The sequence below is a fragment of the Carassius gibelio genome, chromosome B12, assembly GCF_023724105.1.
Source record: "Carassius gibelio isolate Cgi1373 ecotype wild population from Czech Republic chromosome B12, carGib1.2-hapl.c, whole genome shotgun sequence".
Lineage (NCBI taxonomy): Eukaryota > Metazoa > Chordata > Actinopteri > Cypriniformes > Cyprinidae > Carassius > Carassius gibelio.
In genome coordinates this window covers 3356557-3381415 of record NC_068407.1, presented here as the reverse complement: position 1 = coordinate 3381415, position 24859 = coordinate 3356557, and the positions used below count along the sequence as shown (strand labels likewise).

Below are 24859 nucleotides of genomic sequence, written 5' to 3'. Positions count from 1 at the left end.
CATTCATAAATAACGTATTCTGTTCTATGTCAGTAGCACCATACGCGGATACATTGTTTGCGTTGTTTACGCAGTTTACTCTTTGATCTGAATGTAAACAATGTATCTGCGTTCATATGTTGTATACGTTTTTTTACGTATGTGATACTCTCCAAAGTGTCGCCAGGGTAACACAGAGGAGACAAATTAAAGTTGTTATTTTAATTTTAATTTTAATTTAATTTAATTTATTTATTTATTTATTTTTTGCACACAAGAAGTATTCTCGTAGCCTTAAAAATATTAACAATTCAAAAAAAAAAATCTTCATTTGTACTATGTACTATTGTACTTTGTAGATGAACTTGACATGAGGGTGAGTAATTAATATCAAAATTTAAATTTTGGGGTGAACTGTACCTTTAATTTTTATCCATGGAACAACTGGTTGTGTGCCAAATTACACATTTCTATATACAGTATTTGTGTTTACTGAAAACGGCATCATGCTGAAAGATTTATCTTGTTTTATAATCCATTGTGTTTTAGAAGTGCACTTCTTAAGATTGCTTTTAAAGTTTAACAAGTAGACAAAACCACTGATGCACCACTGGGGGGTCCCAAAACTACCTAACATCACAAGTTAGTTTGTTTCTCTATTAATTTTTCATTCAGTATACTGTAAGAAAGCAAAATGGACAATGGAAAGATTTGTATAAGTGAAAGGGCTTTGTTTCCCCATTGTTTTGGGCTTCCCTGATTAATTATTTAGAAACATTGTAACATTGCTCAATGGAGATGTGCACTTCCTCATCGGAAAACAATGGTCCCCAATGAGCTTCCATGCAAAGGGAACAAAGCTTTTAAAGATCTGTATATACGTGCCGCATGTCCACGTGGAGTGAGACAAAATAGCTAAAGTGCTTTTTGGTATTGAAGGTTTCTGTGACTTCCACCAAAGCTTTTTAAGTTTTCTCCAAGCTTCAGGGGTCAAGAAAAGAGCTGCAGAGAGATCAGAAATGGACAAACTTATGAAAAACTGCATTTGTCCGAAGCTGTGCTGTTAACATGCACGGAAGTTCACTGAAACCTTTCTTGAGGTGCACCAAACAAAGAAAAGTTCAGAGCCCCACAGTGAGCAAAGTGGGGAATGTAGAGTTCTGTACAGTAAATTACATGAGCAGTTCTACATTTAGAAGAAGCTTTTAACCAAAGTAACTGAAAAAATGAGGAAATACAACATAAGAGGTTCACCCTAAGGAGGAATTTGCATTAGAAATGCTGTATAGCTCCTGGAGTGATCAGAGAAGTACAGACTAGAACCAAGATGTTAGAACAGATTAAGGTCAACGTGACATCAAAATTGACCCTCTTAGCATTTTAAATGCCTGCATAATTCATCAGTTTTTTCAAAGAAAATAAAATGTTTATCTTTAAAAACTTCTAGCAACGTATTTTTTTTTCTTTCTCTCAGAATCGCACTTGCAAATTAATCATTATGAAAGCAAAATGGGTTTTGAACAGCATTTCATGTTGACTTTAGATTAGTTTGTCCTTGGATGTTCCTGTATTTATGAATGTTTGTTTTTTAACATACTCAGCTTTTCCTCCGAGATATTTATCTCATTACACATTTGGATCTCGGGCCCAGTGAAGCTGCAATTTCAGCTGAATCGACCCACAGCTCTTGCTTTCTTTTCCAAATACTTATTAATGTTTCATCTGTGAGTTGACATTTGAATATACTGACCCCAGTATATAGCGACTGTCCTATTCAATTCACTAACAGATAATGAGGTAAAATTCAGGAGACACACAATTGTTTAACTGACTCTCACATCCTCCTACACGAATAGAACGAAGAGTCATGTTAGTTGGAAAAATAGGACAAATTTGATGTTCTGCTTCATCTCTCTGTACAGACAAGGGTCTGTCGAGCCGGTCTCTAACTACTTTCTACAATGAATAATTTGCTCATCAGTCTGTATGTTTTGTAATCTCGTAGTCTTGTAATGATTAATGAAGCAGCACATTGAAATTCAGTTTGAAGCTTTTTTTATTTTATTTTTTTATTTATTTATTTATTTATTTTTTTGTAGCAGCAGCATTGGCTGTTAAATTATTATTAAATAAAATTATATATATATTAAAAAAGAAGAAAAAAAAAAACACAAGAAAAGCAAACAAAATTGGCCTGATGGAACATTAAATAGAACATTGAGGATTCAATAATGAATTTTCTTTAAAAAAAAAAAAAGGTTGCATGCACTGCTTTCAAATCTTGTTTGATCTTCATATTAAATATTTGGCTTTCAAAAGCAGCTTATGATGACAATGCCAGAACATTTTATTCTTTCTTCTCTCTCATACATGATGCCACGTGACTCTGAGGGTTCTGAGAGATATTTCCTTTTCCCAAATGTTCCGTGCTTTGAAAAGTGCTATATTAACACAAATTCCAGATGAGTCGGTTTTATATGCATTACATTCCCAGAGCTGCAGTCTTTGTGTGGTATTTATGATGATTATTATGGAGAACCGGGCCCCCTAACGGTTGTGGATCACAACATCAAAGGCTTTTGTTGAGAATCCAATGCAAATGCACAAAATCCTCAGATGTTTTTTTTGTTGACCACCTTTTGAGTGAATTTAACAAGGCAGCTGCTGAATTGTGGAGAATATAAACACCGTAGCATCTCACCTCGCCCAGCGCTCCCACTTCATTTCTCTTTGCTCGATTCTAGGTCAGGCCACAAATAAATAAATAAGCAGCTTTGAAAATATCAGCCTGCATTAATGCGTCCAGAGTTCAGAACAGGTTTGCAAAAGTGTTAGTGAGAGAATGAGTCCAAAGCGTCAAGTAGAACATGAAGAAGGTCAATGAAAACCCAACTTTTCGAAGTTATTCATATTCATGCATACTGGTGTGCAAAGTCTCTAAGAGACACATGTAAAGTACCACCTGAGAATGGTTACGGGGTCCGTTAACAAGGTCGCTACGCCATTAAACCAATGTTCACAGCTGTTCAAAACTGGACCCCACACATTGCAATTCACTAGAGTGCACAATCTTTTCATGCCAGCTTGCCGCATGACTAAATCAAACATAATAAGGCTGTGTAAAACTGTGAGGATGAGAAAATTAGAAATTTTAGATTTTAATACAGTATATACTCTTGAGTATCATTATGTTCATCTTTGATACTAATCTAGTAATACCTAACCTAGTTAAACTGAAAATGCCCCTCAAAAAACACATTGTGGTTCATTTGAATAAGCATGAACACTGCCAAATGAACCGTGCTTTGTGTCAAAAAATGAACTCTGGTCCAGATCAACTGATATATGAATGCAATACAGATCTAAAAAATCTAAACAAGCTCAAAACAGGATGTGATTTCACAAGATGTAACCCTCTTGTAACAAACTCTGCTGCTTTATTGTGGTTCATTTCAACAAGTGTGAACGCTGCAATATGAAACTTGGTGCACACCAAACAATGAACTTGAAATGAACTCTGGTGTGGTTTGGCTTTAAATGCAAAACTGATCAAACGCATCTAAACAAATTCAAAACAGGTGATGTCACAAGATGCGGCCCTAAAATGAAAAGAATGCTCAAGCATGCCTCATTATGGGAGTTACAGTATGCTAATCATCACAGTTTGGTACAAGCAACTGAACCACCGTCTCATTGCAGCAGATCTCCTCCATTAGTGCGTGTAATGAATTCCAGCCACTGTTTTGACTCCTTTAAGCTCTGCAGGAGTCATCAGCAGGTAAAAATACCAACGTATGTGTATACAAAAACAACCAGTGCATTTAATCCACCTCAGAATTATTTTGTTGCTAAGTCTGCAAAACATACATCATAAAAGTCCAGTCAGCTTTGTGACTGTATCCTTATGCCTTTGGTTGTGTGCGTTAAAAATGAGAGTGAATGTGAGGACTAAACAGGTCAAAGTAGTGTGAGACTGCAATTCCAAAAAAGTGCTGATGGGAGTGTAAAGTTCTGCGGTTGATTTACTGACAATGTGCAGATTAAAGAACACAAACGCAGAAGATCATTTCCATAATGACAAATTCCATCTACCAGGTGCAGCACTAATTAGCGTAAGGTTGCAAACAAACAGAGACCATTATAATCAGGTGTGGATAATCCACCAACAATACAGGCAAAAAATAAAATAAAATGTGACCCTGGACCACAAAACCAGTCTTAAGTCACTGGGGTATAGTTGTAGCAATAGCCAGCAATGCATCGCATAGATCAAAATTATCAATTTTTCTTTTATGCCAAAAATCATTATGATATTACGTAAAGATCATGTCCCATGAAGATTTTTTTGTACATTTCCTACTGTAATATATATTAAAACATATTTTTTTATTAGTAATATGCAATGCTAAGAACTTAATTTGGACAACTTTAAATGTGATTTTCTCAATATTTAGATTTTTTTGCACCATCAGATTCCAGATTTTCAAATGGTTGTATCTCGGCAAAATATTGCCCTATCTTAACAAACATCATCCATACATCAATGGAAAGCTTATTTATTAATATTTCAGACTTACCCTTTGACTGGATTTGTGGTCCAGGATTACAAATGTGTTAAAACATGCTTTTATGGGGCATTAAATAAGGGCGAAAATACCAATAAATTAACTAGTGCAAGCCTTAGTAAATCATAGAGCATGATTCATTTAGATACTCTTCCCTTATAAATTTTACATCTGAAAGGGAAAGGGCAATAAGGTCAGCTGCAAAAATAAATGTGTCCATGCGTTTCCAGCTCAAATTATCCTCTGCGTGTCCTTAGTAAATACTGACAGCTGTTTTTAAGCCAAAAGAGGGTTTGTGTTGGCGCAAGCTGTGGACCCTAAATTTGTTCTCTGTTCTTCAGGTATTCCATCGATTGGAAGAGTGACCTGGACAGCTTCTTCGACATCGATCCTGTCCGAGGAACCATCTCCACCAATGAGCTTCTGGACAGGGAGAGTATAGCCCAGCACAACATTTCAGTTGTGGCCACTAAAGTTAGTAAGTATGACTGTGAACCTCAGAAGTGATTCATAGAACGTCAGCTGTCTTAAATGCTGGGATTTTTTTTTGCGGACTGATTCACTGTGACCCATTGCAGTGCAGTCAGTAGCAAATTCCATTAAAGTCTGCATTTTATGAGCATTCATAAAGTATGACCACTCTCCTGGAATATGTATCATTACAGTGTCTCTCCTTTCTCCTTGACTTAGTGAACTTAACATTTGATGCATTTCAGTGTTCTTAAACTGCTGATGAATTGATTGTTCCTTGCCATCAAGGTGATCATTTATAGAAGACTCAATGATAAGACAATGATAATCTAAATATTTGTTTTAAAGGCAGTTGAAGATCTTTCATTTTTAATATATCATTATATATATCATTATAAAATAATTCGCCCCTCAGTGACTTTTATTTTGATTAACATAAAAAAAAAAAAAATATATATATATATATATATATATATACAACTTTTTATTTATTTTGTTTATTTATTTATTTTCAGGTTAAATATCCCATTTCTATTGAATATAAACAACAACAATTTGGCAACATAAGGAAAGATATTCAGAGTTGATGAAACATAATAATGTTCATCATTCATATACATGGCATAATTCAATTTATATGTCATAATTATGACTTATGGCGTACTAATGACTTAGTACTAATTACACAATGCCAATTTTCATCATTTTCAGCTTCATCTCATAATTACAATTTACTATGTCATAATTCATACTATTCAGATTTTTTTATACTATAATTATGATTTAGAATGTCAATATTTTTTTGTCATAATTTCAACATTTATCTCATAATTTTTACTGTTATGTCATAATCTAATTCTTATTCCATAATTCTTATTTAATTAAGTGTGATTTTTTTTTTTTTTTTTTTTTTTTTTTATTGAAATGGGCTTCCATATGCTAGATTTTTAAAACCGTCAGATTATCATTATTTTATTTATTTATTTATTTGGGGTGGGTTGGAAGGGTTTACAAACTGCATTTCTTATGGACTTTTTTAGGAAGTAATTTGAAAAGCGATCAAACGGCGGCATCATAGATGTCATTGCTGTAATTGCGTTTGTGTCGGAAAAGATCTGTGGACTGAATAATGACGTAAATAAGCAAATCCATCGTCATCAAGTCGTCAAATCCTCCAAGAAGTCCCCGAGGCCATTATCTTGTTGGATATGTGGTGCTCAATCAAAATTACAAACGCACAGACTCGCATTCATTAAGACAGAATGGGGATGAGAGGTCATTAAAAGTTGAGCCTTCATCACCATGGTAACGGTTATTACTCACTGTCTCTCAAGGTTGCACTGGCGATATGCTAATTGTGATTTCTAAAGCTAATTTGGGAGAGACTAAAGCGAAGTCGGGGCTGTTAAACTGCCCTCCTGTCCTGCAATGGGAATTGTCCAGCCTGTTAAACTCCATCTTTATTCATATTCTATTCACTATCAGTGTCTTTTAGACAATTTTACATTCTGTTCTGTTGGCCCAGATGGATTCAGAGAAATCACAGAGCAAATAGTCTGACATTAATAACTCATGGCTAAACTAGATATTATAAATATAGCCAATGTTATTCAAAAGTATATCTTGCTTCTTCATAAACTAGGCCTTCTCGGCTATTTTTGACTATGAATATACACACCCATACAGTTTATGTGTCTCATACATTAGCAACATCATATCTCACATTTTTTCAGTCATCCTAATCAAATAGTTAATTTTAATTTAGCATGTCCCTAAAAGTTAGTTAATCAAAACCATCCATTTTTGCTTTCCTACAACTTATAAATGCTCATATGACCAAAATTTGACTTGTAATATCCTTACTTGCATTGTACAGTGTCTTGTACAAAATCATGCTTGACAGCTTTTCTATAACTCTCAGAACCGGCGATTATGAGGTGCGGAGAACACCTGTTCAACACCATCACAAGCTAGTCTGGCATAAATTGCAGCTTCTTGTGTTTTTCCTCCCTCTCCTTACGTTAATGTCACACCAGGTGGAATTCCAGATGTTCGGGAGCCTCAGAATCATTTTGTACTAAATATGAAAGTGCTGAGGGAAGCATGAGTCAGCACACAGTCCCCAAACACTTCATGCTTGTTGCACATCATGAAAACTTCTGCTTTTAGTTTCCATTAGGACAGCAAACGTACAGATAGCTACACTTAATTTGCATAATCCCTTCTGTGACGCTCATTACATACAATAGAGTCAGCTTGCTGAAGGGGAAACTATTTTACACTACAGCTAGAACCAGTATCTTTTACAGAATGTGTTAAGCACACATAATTATTTATTTACATCTTGTCCAGCATCAGTTGTAAACAGAGCAAAATGAATGTACTGTCCACATATAAGGCTTTTGTAGGGTAAGCAAGCTGTCCGTCAAACCTACAAAGGAAGCAGAACTCTTTTATCTTAAGAAGACGCCCATTTTAAATATGTGATTAGAGCATTTTCATTTGTTTGAAGTCAGGCCAACAATAACCATCGAAGTACGAACATAAACATCTCAAGCACACATCCACTGTTATTCTGTCATAAAATCTAGCCCACACCATGATGGACGATTTCTCCTTTATACAACAGCGCCATCTAGTGGCAAAATCCCTCATTTAAGTCCTTATGTTATAGCCATTGTACATAAAAAATGTTGTGGTTTTAATAAAAAGCTCACCAGATTTTAAGATTATTATTATTATTATTATTTTTTTTTATTTATTGTAACATATTTGAAAACAAATTAACCCTGATCAATAAATATAATCATTGCTAGTCTTTTTAAACATATTTTGCAGGTGTTTAGCCACTAAGTGTGTCCCAATAGAACAGATTTGTACATTTTCCAGAGAAACTTCAATATATATATATATATATATATATATATATATATATATATATATATATATATATATATATATAAAAAATTTCATGACATATATAAATTGATAAATGTTGTCATTTATTCAGTGTGTTTATTATCTGAACATGTCAAATATGTTGGTTCAAATTTTGGACATCATTGGTTTGAAAATCGAAGTGAATTGCATTGAACTTTTAGTTAGCCAGAGCATCTTTTAAAACTTCAACAGTGGCTACAGAAAAAGCAATTTGCTGCAGGACATTTGGGGCAGAAGCACAGGACCTGGAGAATGATGATGTGTCAGATCTCAGATAAATTGTAGCAACAGTAATTTTTATTTTTTATAACGGACATCAGACGCCCTGGAGCCCCTGAAGCTAAAGTAACAAACAGCTGCACGCACACACACACACACACACACACACATACACAGTTTCTCTCCAGGAAGATCGCTCATCTTCATCAAGATCGCCCACAGGTCTTGGCTTTATACGGGACCCCTGGGAAGGATGAGTTCAGATCCCTCGTTCTAAGCCTTCTCACCTTCTCCTCAGACATGCTGAGCCCATCTCACAGATCTGATCCATAAAAGTTTATCCCACACCGCAGAATTCAAACAATATCAGCGAGACGTGTTCAAGCATCAACAGCTGTGCCAGAGAGGACACCGCTGACCTCGTGTGTCAGCTAGAAACTTCTTCTTTTTAGACAGACTTTTACCTTATATTCTTACCCAATAAACATTTTTGAAATTTGAAGAATAGAATAGAATAGAATAGAATATCACCCTATGAATAATACTTAAATTCCCTTTAATGTTTTCAGTGTAAAACCACATGATGGCAGTATACTGTAGTATATTAGTGGTTTGAACAGGATGTTCAGTACAGTGTACTACTTTGACTGTAAAGTATGTCCTCAGTCCTGTATTTATAATGTCTTTTGGTTCATCAGTGGAAGGTTGATGTCATATGATTTTAGTGTAATATTGCAAAAAATTGTTATAATTGAAGATAATTGTTTTCTAACTGAATATATTGTATGATGATGCATTTTATCAATGTGATGCACCGCTGAATTTTCAGCAGCATTACTCTAGACTTCAGTGTCAAATGAACCTTCAGAAATCATTCTAACATGCTGATTAGAAAAAAAATATATAATAATAATCTTGTTATTATATAATAATATAAAGTGTAAAAAGAGCAGCAATAGAAATGTGCATCATTGCTTACGAAAAAAAACAAAAACTAAATTTTTATAATTTAAAACATTATTATGTCATTTGGGTATATATTGATGTCAGTATTGTGATGCTTATCGTGGATATTGTGTGTGATGATAAATGTAAAACCATTAATGTATGATATTATGGAGCAAGATTAATTAAAAAATTCTATTTTTTTATTCTATTTTTAAACAGAAATCCTAAATAATTGGCAGTATTGCTTTCTATATCCTTTAACAATCCATACATCCTTTAAAAATACAATAAGTAAAAAAAGTAAAAAGTAAAAAAAAAAAAAAAAAAAACCTTTAAAATCATTCTAAGGGAGATATAGTTTCCATAACTGAAGAACATTGTAATGTGTGCTTTGTGTTGCTCATGACATATGATATCTGATGTTTGTGTGGTTTGTGTAGATAACCCAGTGCTGACCAGCAGAGTGGCTGTCACAGTTCATGTGCTGGACATTAATGAGTTTCCACCAGAGCTGGCCATGCCTTACGAGACCTTCGTGTGTGAGAGCGCCAAAGTCGGCCAGGTGAGTCAACACAAATGGTTGTGTGTGCATTTTTGTATGTTTGCATGTCCAAAACCAATTCTGCTCTAATGAGCCATTTAAGATGATGTATGACAGACTCCAGAGTCTGACACTCTCATTAAATCCTGAAAGTGCACTATATTCCTGCTTTAGCCAGGTACAGTGTGTGTGTGTGAGCAATTCCTAATCTACTGTATCCTGCCCACTTACACCGAACCACTGAACCTCAGAGTAAACAGCAAAACCTTTCTGAAAACATGCTGTGAGTTATTTTATACAGTATTTTCTCCTATTGCATTTCTTTGTGTATTATGCGTAAACAAAAATTAGTCATTTTTTGCACATTTAAAACACACCACAACAATTAATGAGGTTAGGGGTTGCCAGGATGTTGCTATGTGGTTGCTAATGTATTTGAAGTGGTTTCTGTGGTGTTGCTATGCAATTGTGATTTTTATTTTATTTTATTTTATTGTTTCATTTTATATTATTTTCATAGTCCTGCTACACTAGGTGCCAGGTTTGAAAGTTTCGAGCCTTTTTCGTAGTTTGATTGGGGATGACACATTTCTGGCCAGAACTATGTGGTTTAATTGATACATTGGACAGGAAGAGCCTAGTGGGTAAGTGATACATTAGTGCTGCGCTAATGGTCCTACCCAGCATGCACCGGTGTCGCTGGTGACAGCCCTACAACAGGTGATGTCAGCGGGAGGGTGGGCGGTACAGACGTCTGTTAGCTACGGAAGATTGATCTGCTTGTAATGCTAGTGCACAGTGTATCATGATCGCTGGATTGAAGGCAGACTAATTGGTTTTAGATGCAGAATCGAGGAGAAAAACCACAGGAGCACTTGATTAAACATTGCTGAGCATATGCTGCCGGCTGCCACTTATCTACGTGCTCTTGTGACGAGTTTCTAACTCATGCTTCATTTAATGTTGTAACTGTAATTGTTTCATATACATAAAGCACTGCAAAGTGGATTGTTTTTCTTCTAAGGAATATATTATATGGCTCTATATCTCCATTAATTAAGATCAAACACTGACTGAGACTTTGATTTGTCTATACTAATGTTAATTTCGTTTGTCCATAGAGAACTGAATGTGTGAATAGTTTTAATTAATAATGCATCATTTTTGCATTACTTTTTTTAGTATAAGAGATTAAATGCACTAATGTGCACTAATAACCACCATACATCATTAAGACATTTCAGAAACCTTAATGTTTACCCTAAAACAAGTGATTAACCATTACAAGACTATATTTATGCAGTTTTACATATTTAAACACATTCTTGGTGTACAGCAGTGATAAAATATACGATCAGAGACTTTTTATGTTAAAGCTGCAGTCGGTGATTTTTGACGCTCTAGCGGTTAATAAACAGAACTGCTTGCGTCTTGCGGAAGAACATCGTAGCCGGAACTACTTCTCTCTGTTTATGTCTATGAAGAATCACAAAGGTACTGGGTTACTCCGCCGCGGTATCCCCAAAGCAATCTAAAATAGTCTGAATATAAACACTTATTATAGGTGCACCCTAGTGATTCAGGACAAGCTAAAAACACGGTTTGGAAAATGAATTCATGGTGTACTCGCTTATTATATACATTTTTCTACATTTTGAACACAAACAAAGTTACGGACCGCAGCTCTGATTGGTTGTTTCTTACCGGGAGCGATGCATTTCTGCAAATGGTAATAGGACCACTGGGAGGAGCCAGAGGAGCTTGATTTTTACACAGATTATCTGTCTCATATTCTACTGTCAGGACATAATGACAAGTTTAATAAATATGTAAAAATACATTTTTACAAAAGTTACCTACTGCAGCTTTAAATGTCTTAAATCCTGATCAATAATCTTTCGGTTAACTCTGTGTCATCTAGGTGATTCAGGTCATCAGCGCAAGAGACCAGGATCTTCCTCAAGCTGGACAGAGGTTTTCATTCAAATCCCCTCAAGAGGGAGTGAAGACCAAAAACTTCACCATCAGAGACTTTGGAAGTGAGTCGGTCTTGTTATTTCTTAGTCAAGTGATTTACAGGTGCATCTCCAATTTGAATGTCGTGGAAAAGTTTGATTATTTTAGTATAATTTTGTATTTAATGAGTTCTTCTGTTCGAAAAAAAAATAAATAAATAAATAAATATATATATATATATATATATATATATATATATATATATATATATATATATATATATATATATATATATATATATATATATATATATAATTATTATTAGATTTTTTATTATTCTTTGAACAAAAGAACTCCTTAGATTAAAAATGGTTTTATTTATGTAAAAGTCATAAAACTTTGTTTTAGGTAGTTGCTTATTATTTTCCATCGCAGCTGGAGCGATTCTTCCTCTACAGTACACACTGTATATATCAGCTGTTTTGGCCTTATGGAACGCCTGTCCTCACTTCAGGCATGAATGCTCGCTTACGATGTGATTTACTGGGACAAGGTGACAGTTTCTGCTGAGGGCAGTTCAGGAAAAAGAGAAGGAACAGGCTACCTGTAACATGCAAGACTTTCTAGAAAATGCTCACCTGTCAAGAAAATGTAGCCAGCGTAAAGTCACAGTGACAGGGTCAGGTGGGCTAATCAGAGTTCACAACCAGCAATTTGCAGCAGCCATGACACCGACAAAGTCTTTTGACAACATGTCATTTCTCTGACCGTTAACACACCAGCTTCAGTACTTTTTTGCACTAATTTTACAAAACAAACATCTACATTGTTATTTTCTCATTATAGCTGGGGGATTTGGTATAAGTAACAAGCTCTTATGAAACTCAAAGCTGTTTACTTCTGATTCCTTTTTTTTTTTTTTTTTTTTTTTTTGCGATGGAGATTCACCGTTTTAGATATTGTAGCTGTGCTTTCCACAAGATGACTGCAAAATAATACTGTTATAATATATACTTTTACATGATTCCGTGCTAAAAAGTATTAAAAATTGAATTTATTTTGCATCTTGTGTATTTTTTAAACTTACTTTAGTATCACATTATTACATTAGAAGTATGAAACAATTCAAGTGAATGGAGTTGCCATCAGGAAGTTATAAATCTGAGTTGACCAGAAGAGGAAAGTAATTTTACGGTAGGTCAGAAGGTAGGATGTGAAAGCACTTCTGCACCTCCTGAAATCACTTCAGATGAATGTTCAGGCTCAAACACTCTCTGTACAGAGAAAAGGTATAGTATTTGGAGGCCTGAGGGGGATCCGGCTCTCAGCTGTAGTGTAGTGATGTTCCTGTTGAACTAGACTGCAGATTGCACTAAACACTGAATGGTTAGTTCACTATGAAAAATGCAAGATCTCTTTGTGAAGCACAACATCATTAGTGATGAAGGATGCAGCGGTTACGCTCAATCAATAACGCAACATTATAATGATACAAGAAGCCTTCCTGTGGAGCTCTTGGGCTCTTAACAAATTCACCAAACCATCAATAGCTCTGTGCTAGTTTGTAAGCAAAATCAAATAGTGATTTTGAGGTATTATGTAGACATAAAGCTTAATAAAAAAGAAAAGGTGTAGTTAAAATTTTCTTTTAAAAGTAAAATGCTTCCCTTGCCGCTAGTCATGCCTAATCCAACTCAGTAATAAATGTAATGTTCTAATCTTTTTATATAAATATTAAAAATAAAAATATATATGTGATGTTGCCTGTGAAGACCCAGCTAAAATATGTTACTAAAATAAAAAAAGTCTTCTACATAAAATCATGCTACATAATGTACAGAACATCCTGTGAGAAAAAAAAACAAAAAACACACACGATATCTTTAACACTGACTGAACAAGACCATGTAAAAAATTGAAATTATAATAAAATTAACATATGAAATCAAACTTTGAGGGTCGTTATCTCAGATTTAGATTTTTAGATTTTAGCCTGGTTGTCACCAGCAGGGTCATGTTATACTTATAATACACAATTGCTTTGATATAATTATTTTATATAACATTTCATACCCATTTGATAGGATTTTAAATAATATGATATAATGCACTATAATATAATGTAATATATCACATCTTAAAAGCAAAATGCGTAAATATATATATATATATATATGTGTGTGTGTGTGTGTGTGTGTGTGTGTGTGTGTGTGTGTGCGTGTGTGCACGTGTAATTTTCTATTATTTAGACATAGAGTGAAGTGTAATAAAAGGAAAGATATATGTGCAAAGTAGTACTGAATGTTTAAAGTCATTTTTAGTTCTTGTTTGTTGATACAATTAAAAATAAATAAATAAAAATTATATATATATATATATATATATATATATATATATATATATATATATATATATATATATATATATATATTATTATTATTATTATTATTATTATTGTTATTAAAATGAAAATGCTTTCCATGTATGTTCCCATGCCTAATCAAACTATCTAATAAATATAACATTATATAAACATATAATATAGACATATAATATATAAAATAATTTTAGATATAATTTGGTCTATTTTTCTATAACTTAAAATAACATAATGTAACATAATATAACATATCAGCTTACTTTGTTGCCTAATATTCTAAATATATAATAATAATGATGATGATGATGATGATTATTATTATTATTATTATTATTATTATTATTATTATTATTATTATTATTATTATTATACAGGGAAAAAAATTAATATATCAAAAAGTTACATTAAATAGGAGCAAAAAAATGATTTGGCGTGCCATGTCATTCTTTTTTTCTGTCTTTCCTCAGATAACACTGCCGGTGTGGTGACCTTGCGTGGCGGCTTCAAACGGCGCTCTCAGGAGATCTACCATCTTCCAGTTTTGATTGAGGATGGTGGCCTCCAGACTTTGAGCAGCACCGGCACTCTCACCATCCGCGTGTGCGGCTGTGACACCGATGGATCTTTATTAACGTGCAGCGCTGAAGCCATTTTCCTCCCTGTGGGCCTCAGTACCGGAGCCCTGATCGCTATTCTGGTGTGCATCGTCATACTGCTGGGTAAGCAAACATTCATCCATCAGAGCATTAGAAAGACAGACAGAGAGAGGAGAGAGAGAGAGAGAGAGAGAGAGAGAGAGAGAGAGAGAGAGAGAGAGAGAGAGAGAGAGAGAGAGAGAGAGAGAGAGAGAGAGAGAGAGAGAGAGAGAGAGAGAGAGAGAGAGAGATGCCTGTCCAGACTCCACATACTCCAATGCATACTGCGTCTGAATCACATTATCCAACAAACTTTTTATTAAATGGCTATTTTTGGAATGGAACACTGAATTCTAAATACTGTGCATTGATTTTGATTGATTGATTGCAATTTGAATCCAATTTGGTGCAAATTGACTGTATGTGATTCATTCAGTTTTTTCATCACCAAAGACATGATGGAAGGTCATGTTGAGAGCATTGCATTATGGGATAAAATGTTCTGTACATTCTGTACAGTGTGCTGTTACATCACGCTCATTTTGACACATGTAGTGCTGGAGGTCATCTGGGTATTCTGTGCATACAGAGCCTGCATTCTGTGCACAGCATACATACTAATAGAAGGAATGTAATATGCTATTCCAAACATCATTTTGTGATTATAGTAGTTCTGAAATTACACACCTACCTTGAACTTCAGTCATCAAACACATTCTCAGTTGATTTTATTTCTATAACATGACATATTTTAAAGTGAAAGCATATAATAATGTATATTATATAGAGATTGGATAATGAAAAGTGTAAGAATGAGTCATTTGGTTTGAGGGAAAGGTTTGAGAAATGAATGGATTTTGCTCTTCAGTCAAAAAGAAAAGTATGGAAGCATGTTTCTGACAGGGAATGAATAAATAAATAAATAAATACATAAAAAAAACTATATGCAATTTTTTTTTTTTTTTTTTTTTTTTTTCATAAAGCTCGGTCCAGGGCATCATCAGGGATTTTTTTGGTAGAACTGAATTTGCATTTATAACATATAGTCTATATTTCAATTTTGATTTCATGAATAATTAGTTTCAGCTAAAAACTTTAGCTTTTTCAGCTGCAAGGACGCATGCTTTGAAACTCTCTGGGGTGGTTTCATTAAAATACACTTGTTAATTAAGTGCCTGTTTATTGGCTGTTCCAGACAGGTAAGGAGGAGGATAGCGTGATAAAGCAAATCAGCACGAGTTTAAATGAGTCTAGTCTTCGCCCATCAGTGTCATAGTAAAAGCCCTAAATCTCTGAGGGTCATTAACATCAGATCGCAGCTGAATTACTCTCCATGTTAACTTAACCCCCGAGGTCTAGACGGAGAAATCTCTGGAGTTCTAAACCCAGCTCATTTGCATATGGGATGTGCGGGAGGGGTGAAGAATGAAGTGGAGACGTTTATGGCCTCGTTTCCATGGTAATTTGTGTGGGCTGGCCGGTCATTAAGTAAGAGCATGCTCAACAAAATGAGGTTAGCACTCGGCTGTCCTCAGACACAGATCTCAGCATGCCTCAAATGATGTGTGTGTCCACCAGATTGACACTTTAGATGAAAGTATACATGAAAAGTTTGTGATGCAGTTCATATGTGAACCAGAGCTTGACCTTGCAGTATACCAGAGGTCATCTATATTATTTTATGCGTATATCATTTTTTTTTTTTTTTTTTTTTTTTTCATAGACTACTGGTCAAAAGTTTGGAATAAAATATGTTTAGTAAGCATTTTTGTCTCTTTAATACTTATTATGATACAGTTTGAATTATTATTTCAGTATCTTTTAAAATGTGATTTATTCCTATGATGAAAAGCTGAATTTTCAGCATCATCACTCCATAATATGCTGATTTGCTGCTTAAGGAACATTGCTAATTATTATCAACACTGAAAACAGTTGTGCTGCTTAATATTTTTGTAGAAACAGTGACTATTTTCAGGATTCTTTGATGATTATATTATATTATATTATATTATATTATATTATATTATATTATATTATATTATATTATATTATATTATATTATATTATAATAAATAAATGAATAATAAATCCTATCCTAAAGTACAATGTAACTTAATCCTCCACATTTATCTTTTGCATTGATAAAACTTCTGCTTACTTATGCTCTTATTGTCTTATGCCTTGTCTTATTTCTCAAAAAAGAAAGAAAAAAAAACATTTTGTGTTCTTATCCACTCAAGTTTATCCATTGTGTGGTGTTAATGAGCTCTAACGTTTTGATTTGTTTATTTTTTTCTATTTTCATTCCCATACCTTCGCTGCTGTTTCAGGTTAGCCTCCTGTCCACTTCCTCCGTCAGATTTCAGCTCATTTCCTTTGTTTATCCTTCAGCATTACAGACTGGATCCTCTTTTTTAAAAAAAGAAGAGAAAATTAAGTTGAATCACAAAAGAAAAAGGGTCAGACTTAGACCTCAAATGCAATTTAGTCCTCCCGGCAGAAGTCATTATGGTTGAAAGAAAACAGAAATGCATTACATTAACAGAAGGAGATATTTTGGAAGAAAATGATTCACCTATAGCAAAGCTGATTAGTTATTTTTGACAGTAGACACGTTAAAGTCAATATAAAATAAAAATAGACTCTTTTTTTGGTTTCTTATTTATGTTTCCAATGCACACCATTATTCACAAGCACAAACTCTTTCAATTTTTTTATAAAAATAAAAATAAAAAAATAATTCTACCTAAATTGCTGTACCTCAGAAATGACTTTAGTTTTCAGCTGATATTACAGATCTCTCTTAAAAGTATGCTAACATGTTTGTTTTTTGTTTTTTTTCACCACAAGATATAATAATAATAATAATAATAATAATAATAATAATAATAATAATAATAATACATTAAATAGAAATAATAATAATAGTAATTGTAAGTTTTTCTCACAAATCTGGCAATTGTGAGATTTCAACTCAAAATTGCAAGTTTATACAACTGTGAAGTAAAACATCACAGCTTCTTCTTTTTTTTTTTTTTTTAATTCCTTGGTGGAAAATAAATAAATAAATAAATAAATGTGAAAAAGTCAAAATTGTGAGTTTAATCTTGCAATTCTGACTGTTTTCTTTAAAATATGTTTACATGTCAGAATTATGCTTCTTTTTTTTTTCTCTCTGAACCATGAGAAACAAAGTCCAGATTGATATATCTTTTATTTTTTACCAAAGAAAGAAACAGCAGGTGTAAATGATGGCAGAAATGTTCATTTATGTGTGTGTTTTGTTTATCCCTTTAATTCCTATACCACTTCCAGTTGTGCCATGAACTTTGCTCCTAAAACACCTGTAATGTTGATGTCTATTTGACATCCTCACTGAACTAGTCTTCACACCACTGTGTAAAACAGTCAATCCCTCTTCTTCTGTAAAGTGAGAGACTTCTGCGGTGCTCTGAAGACTGACCTGTCTCTCAGCTCCTGCTCCTGCTCCTGCGAGATTTCGGCAAGCACCTCTCACAGTGTCACTGCGTCCTTGCTAAAGGTGCCAGCCGGGATTACAGACAGCACAGAAAGAGAACACATTGTCGCCCTTGAGATTTGCCATTATCGGCGCTCCATTTGTCAGACTGACCCATTTGCCGCTCATGGCAGACAGAGCGAGAGATCAGCATCATGGGAATGAGGCCTCATCAATCTCAAACCCATCTTCTGAATATGCCAGTCAACACACAAACATTGACTCACAAAATAGACTACATCTCTGACAGGTTTGATTGGTTGAGAGCTGCAGTGCAGATATATGTCACTTGGGGGCGCTGTCATCTCACAGACACTGGTCTAGAGTGTTTCTTTTTTCTTTTTTTTTCTTTTTTTTTTAGCAGTAATTTGCTGCATACTAATAGACATATACAAGTGTTAGCCTATGGACTTGAGAACCCCTGAATCTATACAAACACAATTCAGTCTGCATCTCCACTACAGCACAGTGTGAGACAGAGTGTGTGTTGATAATGGCTCTGTCCCAAAACCAAGCTAGCTAATGCCTTCTAAGGTTGCATACTAACTGAAATAGGTCTTGGAGGCAACAACTTTGAAGTAATACTATTATATCTATCTATCTATCTATCTATCTATCTATCTATCTATCTATCTATCTATCTATCTATCTGTCTATCTATCTATCTATCTATCTATCTATCTATCTATCGCTGTGGAGCTTCAATGGCCAGTCAATAAAAAATGAATAGCACGAGAGGAGTGAAATAGTCACGCATGATGGGTGAGAGAGTCCATCAGATGGAGGGCACACATTACTGCTGCAGCTTTCATTCTGGCTCTAAATGATGACTGCAGACAGGAGCTGTTTGCCAATCATGGAAAACTCTGACAAATGAGGGGGTTGTCTCCTTGATTGAACGAGAAGAGTGTTTCCACTGGCCTCTGCCATCTTTCGGTCTGCCTTACTCGCTGATTATACAGACAGCATAACGAGGACGATTTGAGTCACTCGTAGAAAAATGCATGGGAGAAATCACATTGTTCAACACAGAAGCCATAGGAACAGAACACCCTCCTTCTAATAATAACAAACTAATCGCCTGTGGTTTTTTTCCCCTGTCACATGCATATTGTTTTGACCAGCTTTGACCAGCACATGACTGTTTTTTTAATATGTATGAGAGTAATAAAAAGATGCTAATCTTTCCGTTCTGCTCGTGTGTTTCCTGCAGTGATCGTGGTTCTCTATGTTGGGGTTCGGCGGCAGAAGAAGAAAGAGACTCTCATGACATCCAAAGAGGACATCCGTGACAATGTCATCCATTATGACGACGAAGGAGGGGGCGAGGAGGACACGCACGCCTTCGACATGGGCACCCTTCGCAACCCCAAAGTCATTAAGGAAAACCTGTTTCGCCGAGACGTTAAGCCAGAGTTGGGTTTGTGCCCACGGCGGCCAATAGCCTCGCAGAACAGCGCTGACATCAGCAACTTCATCAGTCAGCGACTGCAAGAACATGATGGTGACACTTCCGCCCCGCCGTACGACTCGCTGGCCACGTACGCCTACGAGGGCGAAGGCTCGGTGGCCGACAGTTTAAGCTCTATAGAGTCTGTAAAGGGTGAACCGCAGGAGGACTACGATTACCTCAACGAGTGGGGGCCTCGCTTCAAAACCCTCGCAGGGATATTCGGAGAACGATCAGAGAGCCAATCAGACGTAACATCCAGCACCACCACTGAAAACAAACACTGATGTTTTTTATTTGTTGTTGTTTCTTTTAAGTTTTTTACACTGGGTTTGAAACGAACATAGTTGTGTATTTAACATTTACTTTTTTTTTCTAGATTCGTTAAATTACTTTGTAGTTGTTTTATTTTTCACCTTTTTCTTTTAGTTTGCCTTGATTTCACGCTCAAAACTAGAGGATGAAGGAAGCCAGAATAAAATGCAGCCTTTGGATTATCTGTAAGTGAATGTTGGAGGTTTTTGGTCATATTTATTCAGCTTTGCTTTTCCCCAAAAAAAAAAAAAAAAAAGAACCACATAAAAGATGCAATTTTTTTCTGACATCCTTAAAAAGTGCCTCAATGGAGTTGGTTTGTTATTCTTCTTTTCATGGTTTAGCTTTATTTCGTCACCCTTCTTAAGGACAAATGGCGCCGCTAACCGAATTTGACCGCAACCTGGATTCCGAGCTTCGGTGGAAAGAGTTTTGAGGAGATGTCTACATGGGCCTCGTTTGGCCAAAGATATTTTTTTGAATGTTATTTATGATTCTATTTATTTATGTGTGAGGCTTTTGAGACGGTTGTACTGTTTTGTTATGTATTTATCTATTTATCCTGATTTGAAATCGACTATGAATTTCTTATTTTTTTGAAGACGCGAGGATTTTCATAATTATTTGCTCCTCACGAGGACATGGACGTTGTCGTCCCAAGAGGAACTTGTATAGACTTGTACTTGTTGTAAAAAAAAGAAAACTTTAGGGCTGAACATGAGCTATTACAGTTGAGTCCTGTAATAAACACAGTTTTCTTAAATAAACACCACAAAAAAAAAAAAAAAAAAAAAAAAACACTGCTTGAACATGTTCCAGGTTTTGGTAAATTCTTAAACTTCCATGGAAAACCAACATTAATGACATATTTCTATTGCACAAAATGGTCTTTTATAGTGGAAAAAAAGGTTCTTTGTATGATTCAAATGTTTTTCACTGCTATATAAAGGTTATTTTAAGATCTGTTCATGAACCCATCACTGCAAAAACCCTTTGGAGCCTTTATATTTAGCAGTATAGAAACCGAAGATCTGATTTAGGCCTTCCCCCAATGCCTCACTATATCCCCATGTTAAACTATAGGTCTGATTGTGTTTGTGATATGCTGATGTAACAGTCCAAGGAGCAGAGAGGCTGCTGGAATTGAGATGGGTTATCAAATATACTCTCTAATCTTATCTTTGGTGTCTGCTGAGTGAGAAGGAGATTTCTTGAATCACTGCCAATCAATAAAAGGAGGGTGAGTATAAAAGGCACACACGTGCACATTATATTATTATGTTAACATAAGCACTGTTATACTGTATATATGTATGGCAGTAAATAGATCATGTGTTGCTTTTATCCACCCTTTGGGACACATTTTAGTTTTATTTCATTATTTATTTATTTGTATTACTATTATTATTAATTTTTTTTTATTATTATTTTTTTTTGCCAGAGCTAATGACAATGTGCTCATAACGTATCATTCAATCCATCAGTGCTGGCAAGTCAATGATGAACCTCTGTACCTGTTTCTTTTGTGTAACTTGTCTCGGGGCATGATAGGGCACTTTATGAATATGCAAATGACTCTGTCATTACTAATTTGCTTAACGACTCTCTCCGTGAGGAAGTCAGAAAAGTCAGAAAGTGTAAAAATCTGCTGATCTTCACATTTAGCTCCAGAGCTTATATTAGACGGCAGGAAGCTACAACCGCTGGAAACACTTTGGATCTTTTGGACAGATAGTAAGTTTATGTGCAATAAAAGACAAAGGATTTTTCTGATTTACATTTTATCATCAGGCAGACACTAAAACTATAATTAATTACAGTTTTAGCTAACAACTTCAAGTTTATTAACCATATACTATTAGTTTGAACTGTTTATGTCTGTCTCTCTAAATGTTTTTCAAGGTTGTGAGCAAGGACATCCAAGTGCATCGGTATCACAAATTAATATGATGACAACATAAAGCTGTTTGCACATTTATTGTCTGGAACATCTAATCAGAAGAAAAAAAAATTATCTGCTGCTTAGTATTGAAGGTTGGCACCAAGACTTGAACTCTGTCCACATTTGTTTCTGTTTTTTTGTTCTCTATTCCCTCTGTGTCAGACAGCGTATGCCATCCTGTCCTGTGGCATTTCACTCAAACACTCATTCTGTCTCCCTTTCCCAAGGGTATTTAAGTCATAGTGTATCTGGGTTGTACAGGGATGGATGAATGTGTGTACTCGTATGCTTGTGTGTTAAAGTAGAAGAATTTCTAATTTCATCCCATTTAGGGGTAAAATACATTCATTCTCCTGTCCTTGTGACGTTACAGTCATGCTCTGAAAATACTTAATCATCCAATCTCTCTCTTTCTTCTTTGCGTGTACTGTTCTTCATGCTTCATGCTAAATCGACTCAGAATGAATTTCAATCCAAATGGCATAATCTACAAATATTGGATTTCTAAACTAACTTTTGTAAGAAAAAAACATTACACAAACCTTTAAAAAAAAAAAAAAATGCTGAAAAATAGTCAAGCAAAAATTATGAAAAGATATGTTTAATTAGTAAATTATTTAACTGACATAATTAAACAAAGATAGCTTCACTTATAATATACTACACAGAAATTATTCAATATGTTTTTCGTTGTTGCTGTATTTCCAGAAAAAAACTACTGTAATTCTATTGTGCTAGTCCTACATTTACTGTCTGTGACACAGAATTTGGTCATGCTCAATCTGCCTCTCTCAACTCATACTTACTCATGATAATGGAAGGTGAAACACCATCATATGTCAGTGTGTTTCATCCTGCGTGGCTGCGACAGAAGCAGGTCAATGTCTAAACATAGATTTTCATCTTAAAGTGTCAGGTAACACATCTATTACCATTAATATATGTGGAAGACAGTGTTACCCTGCAGGAAAGGTCACAACCTTGTCACTTCTCAGCTCGATAACACGCTTCTTGCTCAGGGAACACAGGCGCCCTGTGACCAGTCAAGGAACACATATTGGTTTTATTACAGGATCACACATATATTAGCAGAATAGACAATGATCCAAGCAGCTGTCAGATTTTATTCACAACTTCCCTATTGCCCTTTTAATGCTATAAATTATAGATTCCTGTCAGTTACACTTCTAGCCTGCCAGTGTCCCTTGTGACATTGTACTAGCCTCTTATTACAGTAAGTAAATAAAGCTGTAGGCTATCTCTATTGCAGTGATCCTCAAATCTGGCTCGCGAGATCCACTTTCCTGCGAAGTTTAGCTCTAACCCTAATCAAACACACATGAGTTTGCTAATCAGTGTCTTCAGGATCATTAGAAAATCACAGGCAGGTGAGTTTAATTAGAGTCGGAGCTAAACTCTGCAGGAAACTGGATCTCGCGAGCCAGATTTGAGGATCACTGCTCTATTGTGAAATATAGATCAGGCTGGTCAACTCATTAGTAAAACAACTACAGTCAGAATTCCTGAATGAACCCGGTTTTTTTTTTTTAGTTGGCACTGTAACATTAATTGCTCAAACTGTTAGCTTTACCAATTAATTACCAATTTAAAAAAAAAAAAAAAAGTTAATCGATTTGCGATTCATTCGAATAATTCATTCATTCATGTGTAAATTGTCCTTAAAGCCGTTCTGACGTAAAATATTCATGAAAATGTTCATATTTTATTTGAACAAAAAACATAACGTAGTTAAGTAATCAGGCACATTTTGAAGGGCTTATCGTTCTCATGCCACGCTTTGAGTGTGCTCAGATAAAACGCACATCAGAACAGCACACAAATGAAACGCTTAAATAATCAGTAAGGCTTTAAAGCAGATGCAAAAAAAAAAACAAAAAAATAATAAAATAAATAAAAAGAAATAATAATAATTAACTTCTTTTATGAATACGTGTGAGAGTAACTCTACAACTGATTTAACACTGATGTTAATTGTTGTTGCAGTATATTAATTCTGCAGCGCCAGAACTGCATCTGATAGAATGTGCGCTGCTGCACAATACAATGATATTTCATCAAAAGCAGATCGTGGAGACATTTCTATCGTCCATGGGAATTCAAATATTCAAAGGTAAAGTGTGTGGGTTTACAACTAAATGTTGTTGTAAAAGTTGAAAAAATTATTATTATTGCTTGGTTTGATTCAGTTGTTGTGTTTGTTGCAAATTTGATTATGGAAATGTCATATTTTCCCTTTAATGAGGGTACAAAACTTGTATTTGGAGAATTTCAACTAGACCTGCTTTACTGACTGGAGACATTATAAACTTTTGAAGGAATAAATACAGCTGGTACTTTCAAAAAAGGTAAAACCGAGAATGTTAAATCTGTAACCCTAGTACTGCAAGGATACACATTGAAATCATTCTGTTTTCAGTGAAAAGGTAAATATATAAATAAAAGCATTACTATTCAATAATCCTGAAAGAAGAAGAAAAAAGTCAGGTTAAAATGAAAGGTAACAAAAGGAATCAGCGTATTTCCATTTATCAAGGAGAGGCTTTACAGTCTAAAGTGCACTATGAATAAATGATTCCCCGTTGATGGTTTTGCACTCAGGACTTAAGAGTAAACATGGCATGCTTTAACGTGCTTAACGAGAGGAGGCGCATTTTCTGACAGTTTCTTTATTATTAGACAACATGATCATTCCCTTTACATGCACTTCACAGGCTCTTTCAGTAGTAAAGTGCATCAATTTTAAAACAGCATCTCAAATGCTGTAGAAGTTTAAATGCAGGATGAGATTGTTTGATAGCTGAAGAGGCCAAATTAAAAATTAAAACTTCTTGGGTTTTTTAGCAGTGAGAGATTAGAGGTCACGATAGATGATAATGCTCAGTTTAAATAGTTAATAATAGATCATTGGATCATCTACAGTGAATGGGTGCCATCAGAATGAGAGTCCAAACACAATAAAAACTCAATAATTTAGTCT

General features: G+C 34.8%; 1 protein-coding gene across 1 annotated transcript in view; it reads left to right on the top strand.

Annotated features, from left to right (window-relative positions):
- Positions 1–20695, top strand: part of LOC127969587 (cadherin-12-like) — a 124848-nt gene extending 104153 nt beyond the window's left edge. Inside the window, exons 8-12 of the mRNA XM_052571666.1 lie at positions 4886–5022; positions 9563–9684; positions 11585–11702; positions 14467–14718; positions 19368–20695. Coding sequence (XP_052427626.1) covers positions 4886–5022; positions 9563–9684; positions 11585–11702; positions 14467–14718; positions 19368–19891 — 1153 coding nt within the window. The 3' untranslated portion in view covers positions 19892–20695. The remainder of the gene's footprint in view (positions 1–4885; positions 5023–9562; positions 9685–11584; positions 11703–14466; positions 14719–19367) is intronic.
- The last annotated feature ends 4164 nt before the right edge of the window (positions 20696–24859 follow it).